The sequence below is a fragment of the Phallusia mammillata genome, chromosome 7 (genome assembly GCF_965637545.1).
Source record: "Phallusia mammillata chromosome 7, kaPhaMamm4.hap1.1, whole genome shotgun sequence".
In the NCBI taxonomy this organism is placed as follows: Eukaryota; Metazoa; Chordata; class Ascidiacea; order Phlebobranchia; family Ascidiidae; genus Phallusia; species Phallusia mammillata.
Window position 1 is genome coordinate 18,979,328 of NC_137258.1, and position 15,989 is coordinate 18,995,316.

General features: G+C 39.5%; 2 protein-coding genes across 2 annotated transcripts; both read left to right on the top strand.

Annotated features, from left to right (window-relative positions):
• Window positions 1–429: 429 nt before the first annotated feature.
• Window positions 430–5,853, top strand: LOC145239317 (beta-1,3-galactosyltransferase 5-like). Its single transcript, XM_080102626.1, has 5 exons — window positions 430–825; window positions 1,302–1,421; window positions 1,860–1,991; window positions 3,551–3,874; window positions 4,155–5,853. The coding sequence occupies exons 1-5, from the start codon at window positions 788–790 to the stop codon at window positions 4,654–4,656; spliced, it is 1,116 nt and encodes a 371-aa protein (XP_079958752.1). The 5' UTR covers window positions 430–787; the 3' UTR covers window positions 4,657–5,853.
• Window positions 5,854–10,486: 4,633 nt separating this feature from the next.
• LOC145239173 (uncharacterized) lies at window positions 10,487–14,153 on the top strand. The gene is made up of 3 exons (XM_080102463.1): window positions 10,487–11,459; window positions 11,914–12,035; window positions 13,031–14,153. The coding sequence occupies exons 1-3, from the start codon at window positions 11,344–11,346 to the stop codon at window positions 13,123–13,125; spliced, it is 333 nt and encodes a 110-aa protein (XP_079958589.1). The 5' UTR covers window positions 10,487–11,343; the 3' UTR covers window positions 13,126–14,153.
• The last annotated feature ends 1,836 nt before the right edge of the window (window positions 14,154–15,989 follow it).

The window sequence follows — 15,989 nt, forward strand, 5'->3', positions numbered from 1 at the left end:
AACAAAAATGCAATTGTTCGCGCACAATCGTAATGTTTTTTGTCTTGTCTGTGATGTCAGATTGGATCATTGTTGTAATTCCTGTAATCAACTTTCGTTTTTTCTAAAATACACATTCAGGCTTACGCACCGCGAGCCCTCGAAATAATGGCAAAGGGACCGTTTAGAGAAAATAACGAAAAAGTGTGTGAAAAACTGGGTTAACGGAACCGAGATAAACTTTGTCAGGGATTGTGTATCATAAAATATGGCAACCCTATTCTATGAATCTTTATTTTTCCAAGAGTGCTGCCATGATCATGAGCTACCAAGGTGGTATAGGTGGTCTACTGAACTAATGGCAATGGCAAGTCATACTAACTGCAAGTTGCAATTCGGCTGCTTTGACCTTCTCGATAATATTTGAACTAGGATTCTTTGTCACAACAATGCACACAACAAAGACAAAACTGAGAACAAATAGTCCCTTAGTGCATTTGCAGGGAGATTTCAGTTCGCAACCAAACAAATTGTAAACTTTTTACCAGAAAGGCATATTGGTGTTGAAATTGACATCTCATAGACGGCGGTTTACATTGCCAGCATATTTAACTGCTGCGTGCTTTTCAAATCTTTTCCGGGTGTGCGCTAACAATGGGAAAGCATCCAGCCCATTTTGCAAACCCGGAAAATTATTTACCAGTAACTGTTGCATTGTAATAAGATTGGTTGTTTCTAAATAAACTCTTTTCTTTATTGTACTAGCAGTAAGAAACATTTGATCGAGTCAGAAAAGAATAAGACCAACATGCTGCTGGAGTTACCTCGTCGCAACTCAGGCCTAAGGTAAAACGCATAAATATTTCATAGCGCTCTTTCAATTTGGCGGCTAAAGGGCCTACTCAAGGAAGGCGCAACAAGGGCAGGAACTTGGGCGAATGGGCCGGCGCGCCTGACCCATGTACAGACATAAAAACCCTGATCGGGATTCGTCCCCGGGAGTGTCCTGGGGGTTGAACCCCTTAAAAATAGGAAGGCGCAACACAAGCCTCACACAAAAAGCTTAAGGCGTATACATTTCGTAAGCTTGCTGTTCACGTTGTTAAGGGTATTTTTACTTTTCACACGTTAACTTGAAAGAAAACTGAGTTATGACAAAAAGCAACACATATCATTCAGCACAGGTAATTACTATGTCGTTTTATATTGTGATGTCGTTTTAATAACATTTTAGAACTTTATGTAGTGTTCAAGAACCAGTACCGTTGCTATGGGAATTGATTTCATTTTAAATTTATTAATTTCTTTCGATACTTTTACAGATCATGGGAAATCGATTTGGTAATGCCAAACCGATACAAGGGTTTCAACTTCACATCGCTGCCAGAGCACTTCAGTCGCAATGTTGAATCACATAAGCCCGCAAAACATTTCACCATTATGTAAGACCATGGTCCCAAGAAAACGATTGATGGTTCACTGACTTTAGAATTTTTTTCTTCTTCAGTTCATTGCGTGGTGAAACTGTTGCTTCCGTTTCTTTGAAACCAAACGCTCAAGTTACATAATTTAGCAGTGCGGTGATTACCGGTTATATAGTGCGATTATGTGCGTTGTGGCTTTAATGTGAAAAGATAGAATTTAAGACCCTTCACGTTTTTAGTGAAACCAGTTAGCAGCATTTATAGGAAAGCGTATATCATACTTGCAGAACAATTGTTGTAAACAACGATCAGTCGTATTTAAATCACATTTTTACGGCTAACTCAATCTGGTGAATAGCATTGTTTTGTTTGTTTCAATGTGTAAAAATATTAGGACGACGGGTCAAACCCGAAACAAGCAAAATATTTTTTATTATCACCCGCACTTTTTTACAGGCCAGAACAAATAGAGAACACCAACTCCAGTTACTTTGTGATTTTTCTCGTAAAATCGTCGTGTTTGTTTGAGAAGAGGCGCAACTGTGTCCGAAACACATGGGGAGCGGTCACTGAGGTGAACGGAAAACGGTACGTATATTTACAATGTGAACAACAACAAAGTCGCACAACTAAATTCCATGTGCGGTTGTACTTTCCTCACACATCAAAGCAAAGCTTCCATAACATAACTCAGTGTTTCACGAACTGTTCGATTTTTTAAATAGCGTTCCACGATAACTCCTATACGTGCCTGAACTTAATTGAGATAGAAACAAAATTGTAAGTGCATTTTCTAAACAAGTCCATGGAACAACGCGATTTGAAATATATGGCAGACAACAATTTCCTGACATGTATAATAGGGATTTATTGTTACGTAAGCTATGATGTTGTTTGGTAGGATTACCATAGCGCTTTTTACTATAGTGATCAGTACCAATGCAGTTAAAATGAGTTTGAAGTAGGACTCTTCTAAGTTGGTTCCATGCAACACTCAGTGGGGTTCTAAGCTCCCTAAGGATTGTTGTGACAATTCAAATAGAAGCGATACTGTTGTTGCAAACAGTAACGCTACTCAACCTTCTACCTACGTTCTGCTGTAGGGTCATGATTGCAACATTGATCGATTGTGATTTCATAACCCCAGCCTCTCTACCATCTGAGCGAAATGCGACAATAAATCCGTAAAACATAGTGCGTTTCAGTGAAGGGTTTTATTGTAGTCAAATTTAATTATGTGCTGAGGGTGCGTTATGGAAACCTCTTTTCAAAAAAGATTTTCAAAAAAGTGGAAATGATAGTTGACCTAATCACATAAGTTTGATGCCAAACAGTGGCTTCTTTAGCAGGATAGTTGTTTTGCATTGTGATCTTAGCTCTGTGGGTTTCAGGGATGACTTCAGGGTTGATTTGCATTGATGTTTATTATATTTAAAAAGCATCTAGTTTAGGGCTTTTTACACGGGGTTCAGCGGAACACTAGGGTTTAGTGAACTTTGAGGACAGGGGTTTGCAGCGGTTTGGTGTATAGCAATTCAAATATGCATGATTCATAATATCATTGTTGTGAACAGCAATGCTTGCCTGTACTAGTTATAATATAACGTTGGTTACACCATTGATCAATTGTGACGTAAAAAACACAGTCTTGATAGACAACTTTTATTATGTGCTCGGAGTATTTTAGGTGAAAAAAATCTTTGATGTAGCCTACCTATATTACATTCATTAAAATAATTTTATGGAGTTTCCGCAAAGTTTGGCAAATACCTTGAGGGTTCTGTGCCACTAAAAAGATAGAAGAGCACTGATCTAATTCCCATTCACTATGATTAAATTCAACCTGTGCCTTTAATTTCGCCAATTCCGAGTAGGAAAAACCGTTGAAGCAAACGGAAAGTGTTAAGTATTATGCATTTCGAGGCCTGTGTTGTACACATTTCGCACCTTGCGTTTTAGTTACATGATTCGCATTCTTGTGCTGCAATGTTGATTTCGGTGCTATTTAAATCGTGTTTTCGTTTTACTCATTCTATAGATTTGCTCTAATCGAGATTGCAACAAAAAGGCTGTGGTTTCATAAACTAATTCAAATCGTCTTTCGGCGACAAAACAACAACAAAAATACCAGTTTTCTTGTTTTGCAGATTTGCTGTCGTTTTTCTAATCGGAATTTGTCCAGACGAACCCAGCCAAGCTTCTGTTCAGGCGGAAAGCGAAAAGTTCGGCGACATTTTGCAGAGCGACGTTTCAGACGGTTATAGGGATCTTGCCGATAAAGTGTTATCGGGGTACCAATGGGTCTACTACAATCCTAAAGTTACCAGCAATTTCTATGCTTTAACTGACGATGATTGTGTAATTAACCTGGCTTTAATATACGATTACTTCTTGTCCAATCAGAAGCAGTTTGAAGCCGAACCTGCGGTTCATTGTGGTTTTCGCTACAACGAATACGAAAGGCCTGTACGGTGAGAGCTGAGTAAAAATTAGTGACTGTATTAGCTGTTTTTTTACTGTTGCTTGTTTTATATACTCACTTACCCTATAACCCTTAAATACGAATTTACGTTCCCGATTTGAATTAAACGGCTTGCTCCAATCAATTTTAAATGGGATTTTTTTTTCATGATCATGGTTACACCGTTAGAATGGTTTTGATACCATTAGGTGGACTAAATAACTGTAAAAAAATGTAGCTCTGTCTACTTAATCTCCCGGCTTTTTTGCATTACAACTGTTTCGCTATAGAGGAAGCACCAAATACAGCGTGTCCAAATTGATCTACCCACTCGACGCTTTCCCGCCCTTCTGTCACGGCGGACTCAGCGTGATGCCTCGAGCGCACTTGCGCGACATCTACCGGCAAGCAGAAATTACCGAGCGCGGCGATTTTCATCTCGAAGACGTTTACATCAACGGTATTTTGAGAAGCCGCCTGGGCAAAGGAAATGCCACTATTCGAAGGACGTACCTCGAGAGTGCCCACAGACATGTTCCGCTTTATTTGGGCCCGTTTATGTGGCATGTCGGCTACGGGACCAAAATTAAAAAAAATTTTGACTTCGCTTGGCGTGTCGTCTTTAACCTTATGACAGTTAAAGTAAACAATACGAGTTTTACTGGTTTCTGGCCGAGTTCTAAATATTTTCACGCCAACGCGCGTCCTCACATCTCCATACCGTCTCGTGTCGGAATTGGTAAGTTCTTTAACGACAACTTTGGCTTTTATAAAGTTTTGTCTGGCAACTGAAGAAATTTTAGATAAATTCTCACTGTTAATATAAAATATTCTAACCATAGTTGTAAGTCAGGCCGGGTTTGGGCTCAGGTTTCATAAATAAACGGGCTTGATTTGGACCTGACTTCACACTCTGTGTCAGTATTTTTTTAAATGAATTTAACTTGCTACGTAGCCAGTTGCTGGACCTGACCTAATGTCAGCCGTAAAACATCTTGTTCAAGGCCATTGTCTATTGTGTTTGTTGTCTTGGTCTTTCCTAAGGCTTCAATATATAGGCCTGTCAATCAAACTTTCGGGCCTAAACGGGCTTCTCAAAAACGATTCGGATTCGGGCTTCAGTTTCATGCCCGTTTGCAACTCTGATTCTGATACTTAAGACTGCAAGTCGTGTGCTGCCCTAAAATTTGCAAAACGAAATTTGCGGTGCTTGCTTACACATAATAGACTAAGTTACACCCAATACAGTACATTTTGACACACATATTTACGCTGCTATGCCTATTGTTCGTTGTTAATTATATTGTACATCGATTTTATATGCTTTCGCTTGTCGGGTGTTCCATCAGGTAAAATACCTGTTTTTGAGAAGTGCAGTTATATGTGATTATTCGCCCGCCATTTGTGTGATAGCTTTGCACTAGTAGGATTTTTGCTGTACTCGTTTATTGACTTTTTACCGCAAGATATTTTTAAACCCTGTTCTGATTTTGGAGCCTCTTCGTGTAGGTAATGAGACACATTTTGGCATTTAGGTCACTTTTAACAACATATTTCGTTGTTTAAATATGAACCTGTGTTTGTTTTTTATTAAAATTATGTATGTTATGGCTGAAAACCCATTTCTTTTTAACTCTATACGTTCCGTCTCACAAACAGCCGCAAGTTTTCTCGACTTTTGCAATAAAACTCTCAAAATTTAATATGGCCTTTCTTCATTCAGGTGTGGGCATGAGTAACCAAGTTATACAGTGGTAAATAGGTTTATGTTCAATTTTGGCTTTTTAGCATTGGCCTAGCGATTAAATGTCTAAAAGTCGGGGTGTAAATGTCTAAACGTCGTTTAGCACTGAGTTTCTTTTCTGGCATGTATTTTTTTTCTTTGCATTATTTTACATTCTAAATTTGTGTCCACCTAAAATAAAAAGTACCTTTCCAAGCACCACTAACGCACTGTGCCATTTAAGCTGCAATAAAAAGTTGGGTATCATTTAGTGGGTTTTGGCTCAGCGCCTAAAACGTCGTTGTGGTTTGGTCTTCAGACATTGCTTTATTACAGATCAAGAAATAAGTGCACGAAACTTTTAGTGAAGTGCCCATGATTTTCGCAAAGAGCAAAATAAAATAAAAAGGAAATAGACAATAAAAATCAAGATAGTTCATAAAACTACTTCTGCTCAAATTCCTCCTCTTATTTCCCTTTAAAAATGTGTGTGTACATCACGCAGTATCCGAATTTCATTAGACATCCCATCCGAAATTATCCGAACCGATCCGAAAAATTCCGATTATTGACCATTGAAATTGTGTTCAAGTCTATGAAGCGTTTGGAAAATAGATCAGATTGGCAGGGCTTTTGGGACTTATTTGGCAAAGATAATACCACCACCCGAAATCGCTAGACCCAATTCCGGGCTGTCAAAACAATTCGGTAACAAATTGGCGAGCACGCCAGGACCCTGCCACCACGACCCACGTGTATCGCTAGGAAGACTGTTTTTTTTATTGTATCTGATTAGGTTTTTACATTTTATTCCATTTTTATACATTTTACATTTTATTCCACCTTATGATGCAACCTCCAACACTGAGGCCTGGAGACGATCTAGCCCAGTATTTTATCGTCTTTGAGTCCTACTGCTCCAGCGTTAAGGCCTCTGATCAAGTAAAGTGGCATTTGTTGCTTTCGGCCATAAATAATGACCTAAAATGGGCCCTGCAAGACAAGGACTGCAACCTGTATGAAGTCGAGATCGAGTACGAAGTGTTGAAGGAACGCGATTTGCGCCACAAGGACAGTGGGCAACACGCTGAGCGCCGCAGGGATGAACTGATTGGGCGCGTGCAACTGCCGGGTGAATCCAGTCGCGAGTTTGTTTACGCACTCCGTGCTTTAGGAGACATCGCCTACCGCAACGGTTCCGATCAGGGTTGGGTAACGAGTCCCATCAGTCGAGTCTCAAGTAAAGTCAAGTCAGTAGGGGTTCGAGTCCCAAGTCAAGTCGAGTCAGAAGGGGTTCGAGTCTCAAGTCGAGTCGAGTCATTAGCGGTTCGAGTCTCAAGTCGAGTCAAGTCATTAGCAGTTCGAGTCAAGGCAAGTCACAAAAAGTTTTTGAAAAAACATAGTTAATCTATTTGAATGGTCCATCGCGCCCTTTTTAACTTAAAACGGACACCGCTTCATTACAATGAACAAATCCTATTAACGTCCCTTTCTTAGAGTAGGGTTAACTTTAATAAAACCTGTTAATTGACACTTATTAAACAGTGTGGAAAAGAACGTTAACCTGTTCATAGGAGTTTTTGAAAACCGAAAATTCATATTTTACTGCATGCACTAGAGCAGGGGTTCTTAACCTGGGGTGCACGCACCCCCAAGGGGTGCGAGAACTGTTCCTAGGGGGTGCGGGGATGCTGAATCATTAAGGTTGGTTAGGTCTATTATATTTAAGCAATTACAGAAGGGGGTGCGAAAATTGGTTAGTGATATGAAAGGGGGTGCGAAAATTGGTTGGTGATTTGAAAGTGGTGCAGCAAGGAAAAAAGGTTAAGAACCACTGCACTAGAGCGTTTGTTCAGTAATATAAGCGCTTAAAAGCGAATACTTGGCCTTGGCATGTACTGCATTCGATTACCCTAAAACCCAAGCAATTAGTACAACGCTTAATGTCAGCGTAAGAAAGTTTAGCAAAATGTAGCAGCGACTTCGTACGTTAAAATTAAGCAAAAATAACTGCGCATCGCACAGTAAATTGCTGCTGTTGTTTGGTTGAAGCCAACTGAACAGGTTATCTATTAAGTTATAAGAAATTTCCGTCCGAGTCCGAGTCGAGTCTCTACTAAGACGAGTCCAAGTCAAGTCGAGTCTTTTCACAACTAAGACTCGAGTCAAGTCGAGTCTTTTGAAAAGGTGACTCGAGTCTCCCCATCACTGGTTCCGATGCCGCATTAAGGAACGAGATGTTGTATGTGACTTTGTTGCAAGGTTTACACGACCGTTGCTTGGCCAACTCAATTCCATCTCTTATCAAATACTCGCGCGATTTCGCGAGTGCGGCTCAAATGGTTATTGATCATACCAGCTCTCCTGTTATTGAAGTAGCTGCGGTGGAAGCAAATACTCCGGATATGGGGATGATTCTTAAAAAGCTCGAAGCTATGGAATTTCGGACCTTGCAGAGAACTGACGAACTGACTAGGACCATTTGCGCCATGGAAGTAGAAATATCAACGCTGAAGAGGACGAACGAACAATTACGGTACAGTCCAGTACATTCGGGTGAGCGCAGATGCTTCGAATGCAACAGACCCGGCCACTTAAAAAAATAATAATAAGTTGAACCCCAAAATAATAAGTTGGCCAAAAATACAACCCTAATGTGCTGAAATGTTAAACGATTGTTTGCACAAGGTTATTCATTCAGTATTTAAAATTTTGCCTTAATCGGCCAAAGAGTTACTTTTACAGCCCATAATATGTGTACATTGTCAGTCAGATAGAAGTCTCAACTCTCAAGGTAGTAATTCACTTGTTTACGATTAAGGCGGGTGAATGCAGCGGGAGTGCTCAGCTTGACAGTCGTGTCGGTGATTAGAAATCAGCTGTTTTTGGCAGCTATGCTATGTCGTTTTATTAAGTTATCAAGCACATTTTCAGTTTTGGAAAATTGTGTTTAAAAACTGACCTTGAACGACAATATCAAGGTCAAAGCATGAGATTAAATTAAACGTTTTTTTCCCGTTTTTATTTACTGTTTTTTTGTAATTATATGACAATAATGATGCAAAATAAATACGGACAAAACTTTCAAAGCTGGGTTATTGCTAAAGTTGGTTAAGTTTTTTCTTAAGAATCTAAAAATAACCAGGACGTTTGTTTACCGTAAATCCGCACAAACGCGTGTGTGGGGACCCATTAGTTTTTGCTTGCAAAAACAATCATATATGTAGATCAAATGATGTGTATAGTAAATTGGTAAATATCGTATACAATATATAAAATGGAAGTATATCGGAAAGTCACATTTCCAGTTATGTTTCAACAGTGACAAAACAATCGCTCCACTCCACCGAGAAGTGTGAAGTATGACGAAAAGAACGCCCTTTAGTTAGTGAAGTGTGATTTCAAGCACTACAGTTACCTTTATGGGCTTAACTATGTTTGTGCTAAGCTAATGGTTTGTAGATGAAGATAAAATATCGTGGTTTTGTTTAATAGTTTTATGCTCATTTATGTACGGCAAACACTTTGTCTGAAAATACCCAGCAACAGTTACTGTTTTACCCGAAACGTAACAGTAAAATTGTAAATTAGGTCATAAAGTTAATTCACGGTCTCTTAAAGTACTTTCTAAAGTACAGGCAGTACCTGATATCAAATCTACCATGTGATGGCATGTTATAGCTTAGTCAGGTGGCCTACCGGCACCACTCTAGCTTGAACTGTACAACAAGCACTAGTTAAAATGTTTAAGTAGTCCAGTCTGGGAAGTAAATACCAGCTGTTTCGTCTACTAATTGCGGTTGAATTCCGAACTGAAGTTGGATTGGTTACAATTGATGTTAGTTTGTAACCTATTCTTTACACTTTTGTCGAGTTGATATATTTGTTCGTGATGTGACCAAGTTTATTACAACGTTGCTCTATGCCAGGGGTGGGCAAACTACGGCCCGGCAAAGGAGTTTGTGCGGCCCGCCAAATGTTCGCAAACTATAAAGAGAAAGTTACCGAGCAACGCTGAATAGAATTATAAGCACAGGCGTAGAGTTTTAAAAATACCGGGGATGCGACACGCCTAAACACAGATACGTGCTTTAGCCTGTTGTTTCTGCCACGTTATTATGCAAATATTCATTTGAAACAATTTCTTTGTTCGATAAAGTAAAAGCGGTTTACGTTTTCAAATACAGCCCACTTTGCAATGTTGACGCCAACACTTTGGTCACTTTGGATCAAGTTTATAGGTCGTTGCAGTTCTTTGCAAACGAACATTAAACACGGCTACTAAAAGCGGCTCGCATTGTTAATTGTTAGCGCAAGGAATTTATTAACAAAAAACGTGGTGTAGCCTATGTTGAAACAAATGCTTGTTTATTTTTTAAAACAATTTCAATTGTAGCGTTTCAACCAATGTGTGTACAATCATTAAAGTGACAACAAACGTATTTGCACTTAGCTGAAAATATACTATGTTAATATTTTGGGCTAAATCAGGGGTACACAACGTGCGGCCGTAAGGCGACAGGCGGCCGCGGAGACGAGTTTGTGCGGTCGTGGCCATGTATGTTAAAATACATGTACTGGCGGCCGTGACGTAACTAAAACTATTTTGCCTAATATTTTGATTTTCAAACTGCTAAAAACAGATTTCGTGAGACTGGAAAAAAGATTACCAGCCTAGTGACCATATGCGCCAGGCTTTTTATGTGCTTATTGTGTGCAAACAATGCGAAAAACAGGCAGCGCAATCGTCACAATACAGTTTATGACGTCATAAACAGTTAGCTCCATTCAGCTAAACTAATGAACCAAGTTAGAAATTATCAATCTGAGCATTAGGCGACTTAAAATGGTATATATATATATATGTGATATAAACCTCATTCTTTACACAAGTTATTTTAAAACAAAAAACAAGCAAGCCACTGGCGGCCGTTGGTAAAATACTATGCGGCCCCATAAGATTAAAAACCTTTGAATGCGGCCCTTGCACTGAAAAGTTTGCCCACCCCTGCTCTATGCGCTGTGCTCATAGGACTGATAGACTTACATAGTCGATGCTTGTCAGGTGTTACTAATATCTGAAGTAAGTAGCCATCATAAATGATTAAGCAGTCCATGTTTTGAAAGCAGCTGGTAACCAACTGGTTTTAAGCACACATCACACAACAAAGTCAAAATTCGGAACAAATTAGTCAGTTAGAGTATTTGCAGGACGCTTTCAGGTTGCAAGCCAAAACATTATAACTTTTTGCCAGAAAGGCTTTTTTGTGTTGGTGTGCAAATGATATTAAAGATGCAGAAAAAAGAAGAGCGATGATTGTAAACAAGACATGAAGTGGATTTCGTGTTATATGGGATTTTTTGTATTTCTTGTATTTTTTTCATGGTGCTCAGTGCTGTACATTCTGCCCTGTCTGAAAGCTTCATATATGACCCAAAGGTGAATATTTAAATCAAAACATAATAGATTTGCGGTGGATACTCCTTTGGTGTAGAGCGGTGATCTGCCAACTTTTATTATAGTGACCCGAACTCCTGGTTATGTTTTCATATGGAGACAGACACAGGGTGAAATTAACATCTCATAGACGGCGATTTACGTTTAATACCAAATTTAACAACAAAAAAGATGTGCTTTTCAAAGCATTCCGGTGTGTGCTTTAAATTGAAAACCATCCAGCCCATTTGCGAAACCAGAAATGCATTGACCAGCAACTGTTTGCATTGTAACCAGATTGGTTGTTTCCAAACAAACTATGTTCTTTAATGTACTTGTAGCGACAAATATTATACAAATAAATATATTGATCGACTCAGAAAAGAGTGGGACGAACATGTTGCTGGATTTACCGCTTCGCTTCTCGGGCCTAAGGTAAAACATATGAATATTTCATAGCTCTATCTATTCCAATTCGACGGCTTAGGGCCTACACAAGGAAGGCGCAACACATGTCTCACACAAAAAACTTGAGGCCTCTTATATTTTGCCACCTATTAAGTTTAAGGTATTATTACTTTTTACACGTTAATACTTTTTACATTGTGGTTTACGAAGAATGGCTAAATACTGTTCTGAAACCTAATTGCATGCCCATGGTATTGTACCTTTCCACCTCTTACAACAACGTAAAAACATGAGTTTACCCTGTTTATTAAAGTAAAACACATATCAGTCAGCGTAGGTAACTACTGGGTCATTTTATACATTGTTGTCGTTTTAATAACGTTTTTGAACTCTATGTAGTGTTACCAAATCACTACCATTGTATCAACATGGGAATTGACTTCATTTTAAGGTTATTACTTTTCTTTTGATATTTTCACAGATCAAAGGAGATCGAATTGGTAATGCCAAAGCGGCACAAGGGAGATTTTAACTTACATCGCTACGCGAGAACTTCAGTCGCAATGTTGAACCACATAAGCCCGCAAAACATTTCACCATTAGGTATGTCTTTGTCGATGACGACTGCGTGGTGAACATCGTCGCAGTTCACGACTACTTTTACAATAATCAAGTGACTTTGACGAAAAACAACAGTATTTTGTGCGGTCTAGCACAGTGTTTCTTAACCTTTTTAGCGCTCGTAACCTTTGAGCTTTCATTAAATTTTCTCGTACCCCTTGTCTAAAATGGCTGACGGAAGTTAATAAAATGGTAATAATAGGAATTAACATAATTGTAATAATAGGTATTTATAACTTGCGTGCTGGATGCATGCATTAAAACAGTATTGTAAGTTGTACAAAACCAACCCGTTTTAGACATATAACAAAGTAACTTGTTACACATTCTTTACAAATATGCCTAAATACGGTATGATTTCACCCTGCATGTCGTACCCCCTGCTTTACTGCTTCGTACCCCCAAGGGGTACACGTACCCCTGGTTAAGAACCCCTGGTCTAGCATATAATGATCATGCAAAACCGATAAGGTTAGGATAATTTTAAATCACTTTTACCCATATTGCGGTGGCTAGATAGAAAAAAGGTACAATGTGTTGCCTGTATTAATCACAGTAAGCCAAGCCTGCGCCGTTATGTTTGTCAGAGACAACCATAAAGCATTTTCTAGCTTGAATAAGTACACCAGAAAACCTGTCAAGGTTCTGTAGTAAAATTTTCATAGCTGTGGGTTGAACCACAGCATAACCGACGAAACGATGTTTTGTACGCACTAAGACGCTTATTGCATAGCATTAGCTTACAACAAATATAAACTTTTAGCTTTCAGCAACATGAATTTCAGCAATAGGTCCTCGTAAATCACTGGATGTGCTATGAACAACTATGGTTACCTTGCGTGTTACGGTTTTTGTCTCCTGTTCGTTGGGCCAAATGGATAAATCAGTGACAAATATGCATAGTACAAATAGGATCTGTAATATTTTGCCTTGGAAAACGGTTGTTTCGGCATGTAAGTGATTATTTGTTTCTCCAGGACAAACCAAACAGACAGTACCAGCGAAAAATACGTTGTATCTTATGAGACTTACTCAAAGCCGAACTATCCAACTTTTTGTCACGGAGGGATGACAGCTCTTACATTTCCGCTTCTCGACAAAATCTTCCTGATGTCAGAAAAGACCAACCGCAGCGGCTTTCATCTAGACTCTAGATCTTAGAGGATGTATATATTTCGGGCATCCTTCGCAGCAAATTGAACCAGGGCGACAAAAACATACAGCCAGTGGGTTTCGACGGCACCAAGCGAAAATCATTGGTTGCATCTGGAAGCTTTATCTGGCGTGTTGGTGATCTTAGAAACACGCAGCATGCTTTTGCTGCGGTTTGGGGAAGCATGCTGAAGTTGGTAGAAGTAAAGGTGGGCAATGAGACAACAAATGGGCCATTGAACGCCCTAACTCATGTCACTGTGCAGTTGAACAAACGAGGACTACCCTTCATAAAACAGTTAACACGTTTGTTACGCAAACTTAGATAGTGAGTTCCATTCCATACAGTTTCCATAAATGCGATTTTTTTATTAAGGTCAGTATAGCGCCCTTGTTTGAAAAGCGGATCGCCTAAGCAACAGTTTTGACATGTACTTTCTTTAAACGTACAATAATAAAATTACATTTCAACTAATGTGTGTTCTTGTTATATATGGAGACTGACACTAGATACTGTACAGTTATTCCTGATTTTGAAGGACTACAGTACACAACTACAACTTTTTGCATTGCAAGTTTGGTTTTAAGACATGTGGTTGTGAAAAAAGCCGGACCTGTGAGGGCAACCGTTTTTATCCCTTTCATGCTAAACATTTAAATAAAATTTTGAAAATCTGATTTGTTCAGCATCAGTGTATATAGGAACCGTTCATAGGAAAACGTGACAGTTTTCATTACCTCTTTGTCAATGCTTACTATTTTTAAATATCACACAGTCATAATAACAAATTTTACTGTGAATTGGTGGATTACATTTAGTCCTAAATAGCTAACAGTTAGAACCGAATTTGAATTTGGGAATTTGAATTCCCTCTTTTTCAACAGACTGCTGCTTTTTTTCACCACAAAAACGCGAAACGAAATGCAGAACACGTAAACAGCGAGCTACTGAGCACTTTACGCTCGTGGGCTCCGCTCTGTATTTTTCTCACTCTTTGCCTTAAGGGATATTTGCATTCTCGCGTAGTTTAATTCTCTCGTTTTCTTGTTGCTTTCCTCAGTTGTAGTTTTCGCGTTTACTTTACATTTTGTGTTAACTTTTATTTCACAATACAAGACTTATAGTGTCGATATCTGTTGTTTAAAGCTAATAAACATTATTACGTTTATGTAGTTAATTAGTGCAATTTAAACAACGATAGAACTTGAAGCTCCTAATGCTGGCAGACACTTTACGCATTGGCCTCGCAGCGTTACCGATAACAATGACCATATTTCTCTGAAGGCGATAACACCGTTACAGCCGCTCACAAGAAACGAATTATAAACTGTCTATCGCCTGATGCTTTTTCTTATGTAGAAGATGATGATTTTTTCAAAGACATCGTCGTGGTACTAAAGCGAATATACGTAAAAAGGAGAACAACGTATTTGCTAGATATCTACTTGTGATCGAGTCGCATTCAAAATTCCGATAAATCTATATCTGAACATCTACACGAACTGAAAACTCTTGCCAAAGATTGCACCTTTACTTCTGTGACTGTTGAACAATACAAAGACGACGTAGGCAGCGTCTTTTAGACATTGAAGATTTGAACCTACTTAAAGCCGCCCAAGGCGCTGGAAATCTTGCCAAATCACAGCAACATTCTCTATTTATGAGTAAAAATTCATTAGTTGCTTCGGTACCCTTTGAAATCGCCGCCGGCAGTTCATCTCCACAGTTGCACCACGATGTTCCTCTGGCCACTGCTCGACGTACCAATCGCCCCCGGGCAAAGTCGTGTTATTTCTGCGGTGGTGCAATGCATTGCTGCCGATCTGCTTGCCCGGCTCTTGAAGCTGAGTGTTAAAACTGTGGGGAAAAAAGGACATTTCTCCCAGGTTTGTCGAAGCAGCGCCTCTTCTAATTAAAGCAGCCCTCGTTTCCATCCCACCTCAGCTATGTATTTCTCCGCACGACACTGTATTTCAAACGCTTTCAACCTCACTTTCTCGGTGGGGCTCCCCTAAGTCTGGGGCCCGCTCTCGTAGCGGCTCGTTGGAGTCTAGTCCAGTGAAAGTCGTGATTGATTCTGGTGCCTCCGGTAACTTTGCTAGCAAACAGGTAGTTCATGTACTACACTTACAAACATCCGGCTCACATACGCCCATTACTGTGGCTTCTTGTTGTTTATCTATGGCCACCTCGGGCTCTACATCGGCTACAAACTCTTTACTCGGCCGTTTGTATTCGCTGACGTTCGGTATTTTGAAAGACCTTTGTGTGACGTCATTCTTGGGCAAGACTTTCTCCAGAGACATCAAGAAGTGACTTTTTTCCATAGGAGGCACTGAAACCCCGCTTCATAACGCGTTTCTGGGCGTTTCGTTGTTAGACTTACCCGCTGCAACGCTCAAGTCTCCTCGACTTTTCGAATTTCTTTTGCCTAGTTGTACCCCTATTGCCGCCCGGTCTCGCCGATACAGAAAAGACGACTTAAAGACGCTTAAGCAATGCTGAAGTAAAACAGCTTCTAAAGTCTGATATCATCCAACCAGTCGGTTCTCAGCAATTTGCACTCGTGGGCTCCGCTCTGTATTTTTCTCACTCTTTGCCTTAAGGGTTATTTGCATTCTTACGTAGTTTAATTCTCTCGTTTTCTTGTTGCTTTCCTCAGTTGTAGTTTTCGCGTTTGCTTTACATTTTGTGTTCACTTATAGTTTACATTACAGGACTTACAGTGTCGATCTCTGTTGTTTGAAGCTTTATAAATAAACATTATTACGTTTATGTAGTCA

Coding starts and splice junctions, on each gene's coding strand:
- LOC145239317 (XM_080102626.1), top strand. CDS start 788: ATGCTGCTGGAGTTACCTCGTCGCAACTCAGGCCTAAG. Junction 1,422..1,859: donor GCAAAACATTTCACCATTAT/GTAAGACCATGG, acceptor ACTTTTTTACAG/GCCAGAACAAATAGAGAACA. Junction 1,992..3,550: donor ACTGAGGTGAACGGAAAACG/GTACGTATATTT, acceptor CTTGTTTTGCAG/ATTTGCTGTCGTTTTTCTAA.
- LOC145239173 (XM_080102463.1), top strand. CDS start 11,344: ATGTTCTTTAATGTACTTGTAGCGACAAATATTATACAAATAAATATA. Junction 11,460..11,913: donor CTTCGCTTCTCGGGCCTAAG/GTAAAACATATG, acceptor ATATTTTCACAG/ATCAAAGGAGATCGAATTGG. Junction 12,036..13,030: donor GCAAAACATTTCACCATTAG/GTATGTCTTTGT, acceptor TTGTTTCTCCAG/GACAAACCAAACAGACAGTA.